Consider the following 5,099-nt stretch of genomic DNA (forward strand, 5'->3'; position numbering starts at 1 on the left):
CCCCCCCGGGCGGGGGTCAACGCACGATTATATCATGTACACACACGTATATACATATCGAGCGAGACTCGTGGCGTGTCTTGGGTCTGTCGTCTCGCCAAGAAGCGAGCCGATGCATATGACGCGTGCTTCGAAAAGCTCGACTCCCGAGCATATAACGCCTATGTCATAACTTTACCGAGAGCTTGACCCCTATATTTTTTTTTAAACGTAGTTTTATTTTATAAACAAAAGATCACAGTCAAGATTCGTTTTATTTCTTCTTCGTGATAATAATAACGAATCGCTACGAGCAGTCGAGCTTGCGATAATGCCCTACTACTGCTACGAACACCCGCTTGTCTTTTCTATATATACGTATACATACGAATGTTACGCTGTTTCGTTTTTTATGCTCGCAGCGCGCATAGGGTGAGTTTTGCGGAGGAACGACGTAGTACAACGTAGTGTATATACGGACAATAATATACGCAAGACAGAAAGAGAGTGACGCATACAGAAACGCGCGTGGATATGTATAGGCGTTACTATCGCTGTACTGTTGCTGCTCCCTTGATCGATAATTTTACCCTTAATGTATTGCCGGCTACGTTGCGCGCGTGTGTGTGTATACAACGCCATTAGTGCACGTTTTAGACTTGACTCGATGTTACATATAGGTGTACACGTCATCGGCACGGGTGGGACAGCAGCAGCACCACGCGGCTCGTGTTATATATACACCCTCTCTTTCTCGAATAAGTGCATGCGGCCTCGATTGGTATTACGCATGAATATCTGAATGAATGCGACGTAATTTCTCTCGTCCCCCGAAACGTTGCCGTTTTAGTGCGCTATATAGTCGATATGCATTCATCAATTTTTTTTCCTTTGCTGTAAATAATAATACGATATTTCGTCTCTCTCGCTCAGGTCACGTGAAGAGGCCGAACCACACCAAGTACGTGGCCTGCTACTTCCAGAGCTGGGCGATCTATCGCAACGGCGACGGCATCTTCCAGATACAGGACATCAAGCCCGAGTACTGCACGCACCTCATCTACTCGTTCGCGGGACTGAACGGCACGAGCTTCCACATCAAGAGCCTGGATCCCTGGGCCGATCTTAATGATCATAATGGTGAGAGTGCGAGACACGAGACTGTTTTATTCATGTCATCAAATTGATTAATTTTTATTTGTAATTTATTAGTCTCTAAGTCGAAGATTGTAGGGTGACCAAACTAATAGATCGATTGGTTATTTGAATTATTTTAAAATATTCAATGAGTGTAAATGTTTTATTAACTTATGATAATTTATTGTTATTTAAAACTACCGTTACATGATCATTGAATATCATAAAATAAAATGATAATAATTATAATCATTAAAATAACTGATCTGCTGGTCTATCTATTGGTTTGGTCACTCTACATATTACACGATATACGATTTTTCATTTCGTAGTTGTCGTGACACAATTCAGAATCACAATACGAATCGCATAGATGCATAGTGTACGCACGATTTCTTGCAATGTAAAACCCTTTGATCTCCATTTATCTATTATTATCAGAAGCACATATAGTAAAACATGATTAGTCCTTTAAAATTGTCACTTTGCATAAAACTGCAGTAGTAATTAGCAATATATGCAAACAGTCAGTAAGTATTGGAACAATTAGATCGCTTACCAAACATCATTAGCGAATCTATACGAAGGGTTTTACCTAACCGAGAACACGTCGTCGATCGTTTGTTTCTTCCGTCTCCCCCCTTCCCTCCCTCCCTCTTCTTCTCTTTCTCATCCTCGAAGAGACCTTGTCGACAGGCAAAGACGGCTACCGCAAGCTCACCCAGCTGCGCTATCAGCAGCCGGGCCTCAAGGTCTCGCTGGCCGTCGGCGGCTGGAACGAGGGCAGCTTCAATTACTCGGAGATGGCCCGTCATCCGGCGCATCGGCGGCGCTTCGTCAACAGCGTCGTCGACTTTCTGCGGGTCTACAACTTCCAGGGCCTGGATCTCGACTGGGAGTTCCCGACGACGAGGGGCGGAGCCGAGTACGACAAGTACAACTACCTGTTGCTCTTGCAGGTACGACACACGTGCTATATAACGGCACGATCGATCGAATCGTAGTACGATTTTCATTTTTACTCTCTTTTTGCTCCGCGCACAGGATCTGAAACAAGCCTTCAGGCAGCACGACTTTCTGCTGACGGCGGCGATATCGGCCGACACGGACACGATGGACCGGCGCTACGACGTACGCCGCATGGCCGAGCACCTGGATTACATACACCTGATGACGTACGATTATCACACGCTGGGCGGTGGCGTCGTCATGCCCAACGCGCCTCTCTACGAAGTCGTGAGTATATCGTCGTCGTCGTCGTGCTTGAAATCGTAAAACCATAAACAGCGACGGAATCGCAGAATTAATTCGACTTTTTTCGCAGAACAAGACGCTGAATTACTTGCTGGAGACCGGAGTCTCGCCGAAGAAGTTCGTTCTCGGTTTGCCGACCTACGGCCGGGCCTACATACTCGCCGACGCGCTCAGATCCCAGGACGAGAATCCCATCGGCAAGCCGGCATTGAAGAGCAGCTGGTCCGGACCTTACAACAGCGAGGAGGGCTTCCTCGGCTACAACGAGGTCAGTATATATATTTGCAAGAATCATGGTCACGACGAATTCGTATATCCTAAATCGTCTTCCTTTAACGCTCCAGGTCTGTAAATATCTGCTGGCCCGCGAGTGGATCGACAAGTGGGACAATCTCAGCAGCACGCCCTACGCCATACAGCAGCACAAGGTGATCGTGTACGACAACGAGCGCAGCGTACAGCTCAAGGTGCATCTGGCCATGGAGAAGGGCCTCGCCGGCGTGATGGTCTGGAGCATCGACACGGACGACTTTCGGGGCGACTGTCACGCGCTGCAGCACTCGCAGGAGCACCGCCAGAGCGGCACGGGCCACGGCCTGTACACGACCTACTATCCGACCACGTCGACGACGCCGCGCTACAGCAGCATGAACAGGCCGCGCAATCGCGCCGAGGAGCTGCTGCGCGAGCGCCAGTATCCGATCATGCAGGCGATCGCCCAGGCCCTGGAGAGGGACTCGAGGGGAGGTGCCACAGTCTCGAACGTCTCCGGCCTGCTGCTCGTTCTCGTCGCGTTGGTGGCTGCGAGAAACGTCTAACCGCGAGCAGCCGAAGATATACTGTAAACAAGGAATAAAGAGAGAGAGAAGGCTCGATAACGCGTAAAATCGCTACATGAATGAGAGAGAGAGAGAGCCGATTTACGCTAGTCAGATGTACGCGATATTTTTGTTCTTCATTTCGTTCGAATAAATACGCGTAAGATCGAGAGATGTGTAATTTACAAACGCGCAAAAGCTTCGAATGGGTGTATCAGAGGTACACGAAAAATATTATATTTAGATTGTAATCGATTATCGGTGAAAAAACGATATTCGAGTGTTCAATTCAATACTGCAGTTTCGAAACCCACGTTTATTATATCATACACTTAGCATAGAAACGCGCCTGTGCCACTGCCACCGCGCGCGCGCTCGTGACATTAAATCGATTAGTAAGATTTTTCCTATATAGATGCAGTTTTATGTATTGAATATTTTGGTGTGAGCTTGTAAAATAGCTACTTTTCCTCAGCTTCAAGACGGCCTTATATATTTCGCCTTGCTTAAGTGTATTATAATGTGCCTATGATAGAAAATCGTTAAGAAAGAGAAAAGTTGTATGTGAACATTTTTTTACCACATTATTCGTGTCCATTTTAGCCGTAGCTATATGCGTTCTTATTTCGTACATTAGCAAATGATAATCGGTTTGTTTATGGTTTGTAAAACTGTAATGTAAGCGACGAATAATTTAAAGTCGATACCGATTCATGAAAACATGTATCTAAATGAAATTTCACGATTTTGCGTGAACGTGTTTATCGTCCTATTATTAAGAAATCACGTGTAAAAATGATTTTCCGATAGGGTTCTTTACCATTACTTTCCTTCGATTGTCAAAAATTTTTATTCTCGTTTCTTAGTGCTGGCCTAAAACATAAAAAAAAATTATCGATAGTACTAGAATAATTCTCGAGTGATTGTAAAAAACTCGTACGATGTCTTCTCTGTAGCGTTAAAAAAAAACATTTAGATTAATTGATAGAGTATCGAAAGTATCGTTGTGCCTTGTGACAAATTTTACAATCAATGAAAAAAAAAAATCGAAAGCCAAACACAAAAAATTATCAACAAATTTAATCAAATATACAAAGTCATATCACATCTCGATAGGACGCGAAACATAAAACAATAACAATAGCCAAGTAAATTTTCGAAGATTTACACTCTATGAGAAACGAATAAAAACGAATAACGATGCTATAACTAATAATATATATATGGATATATTTACAAACTAATTACTGTATATTATAGTCGTAAGTATGAAAGTAAAAGAAACAAATTCGGTAACTGTCCTGTGCGTCACATAGCATTATTTTATGATAAATGTTTAAGCTTCTTTACGAGGGGCCGGATAAAAGACAAAAAATAGAAAAAAAACATAGTTTTTATGTTTCTAATAAATTAATTTGTGAAATACTCCTCGTCTCTGTATCGCTTCATTTTCTACCTTTGTAAAAAAAATACTTGCCATCGACGATCCTGCGCGCAGACGGTCTCGCGCTTGGGTATAGTCTAGTATATAGTATATAGCTCGCGCGTCGACCGGAAACCTGCACAGGGTGTGTGCGCGCGCTCGGCTAGGTTTTTTGTACCCTCTATACTATCATTACAAACTGCGTATGGTACAGTATGTGCCCGGTTGTGCTAGTGATATAAGGGCAACAAAGGGCAGACGGCGCGGAGCGAACCCTATATACACAGCGGTGGGTGAGTCACTCACGGTGTGTACAGTACCTACCACGATACGTATATACTTACCCCGTTGCTGGCGTCGCTCTGGCGGGCGCGCGTATTTTTCCAGCTCCGACTTTTCCTCTCTGTCTTTTCGCTTGTGTGTTTTTTTTTTCTCGTACTGCTGCTGCTGCTGCATCGACTTGGGAGAGAGATGCGCTCCGATCGATC

The 5,099-nt window shown here is 44.4% G+C and overlaps 1 protein-coding gene across 1 annotated transcript in view; it reads left to right on the forward strand.

The window, feature by feature from the left end:
• Positions 1–4,514, forward strand: part of LOC106652742 (probable chitinase 2) — a 14,577-nt gene extending 10,063 nt beyond the window's left edge. The window contains exons 2-6 of the mRNA XM_014371870.2: positions 913–1,119; positions 1,813–2,075; positions 2,161–2,352; positions 2,441–2,638; positions 2,715–4,514. Coding sequence (XP_014227356.1) covers positions 913–1,119; positions 1,813–2,075; positions 2,161–2,352; positions 2,441–2,638; positions 2,715–3,188 — 1,334 coding nt within the window. The 3' untranslated portion in view covers positions 3,189–4,514. The remainder of the gene's footprint in view (positions 1–912; positions 1,120–1,812; positions 2,076–2,160; positions 2,353–2,440; positions 2,639–2,714) is intronic.
• The last annotated feature ends 585 nt before the right edge of the window (positions 4,515–5,099 follow it).

The sequence above is a fragment of the Trichogramma pretiosum genome, unplaced genomic scaffold (assembly GCF_000599845.2).
Source record: "Trichogramma pretiosum strain Unisexual culture from Peru unplaced genomic scaffold, Tpre_2.0 scaffold112, whole genome shotgun sequence".
In the NCBI taxonomy this organism is placed as follows: Eukaryota; Metazoa; Arthropoda; class Insecta; order Hymenoptera; family Trichogrammatidae; genus Trichogramma; species Trichogramma pretiosum.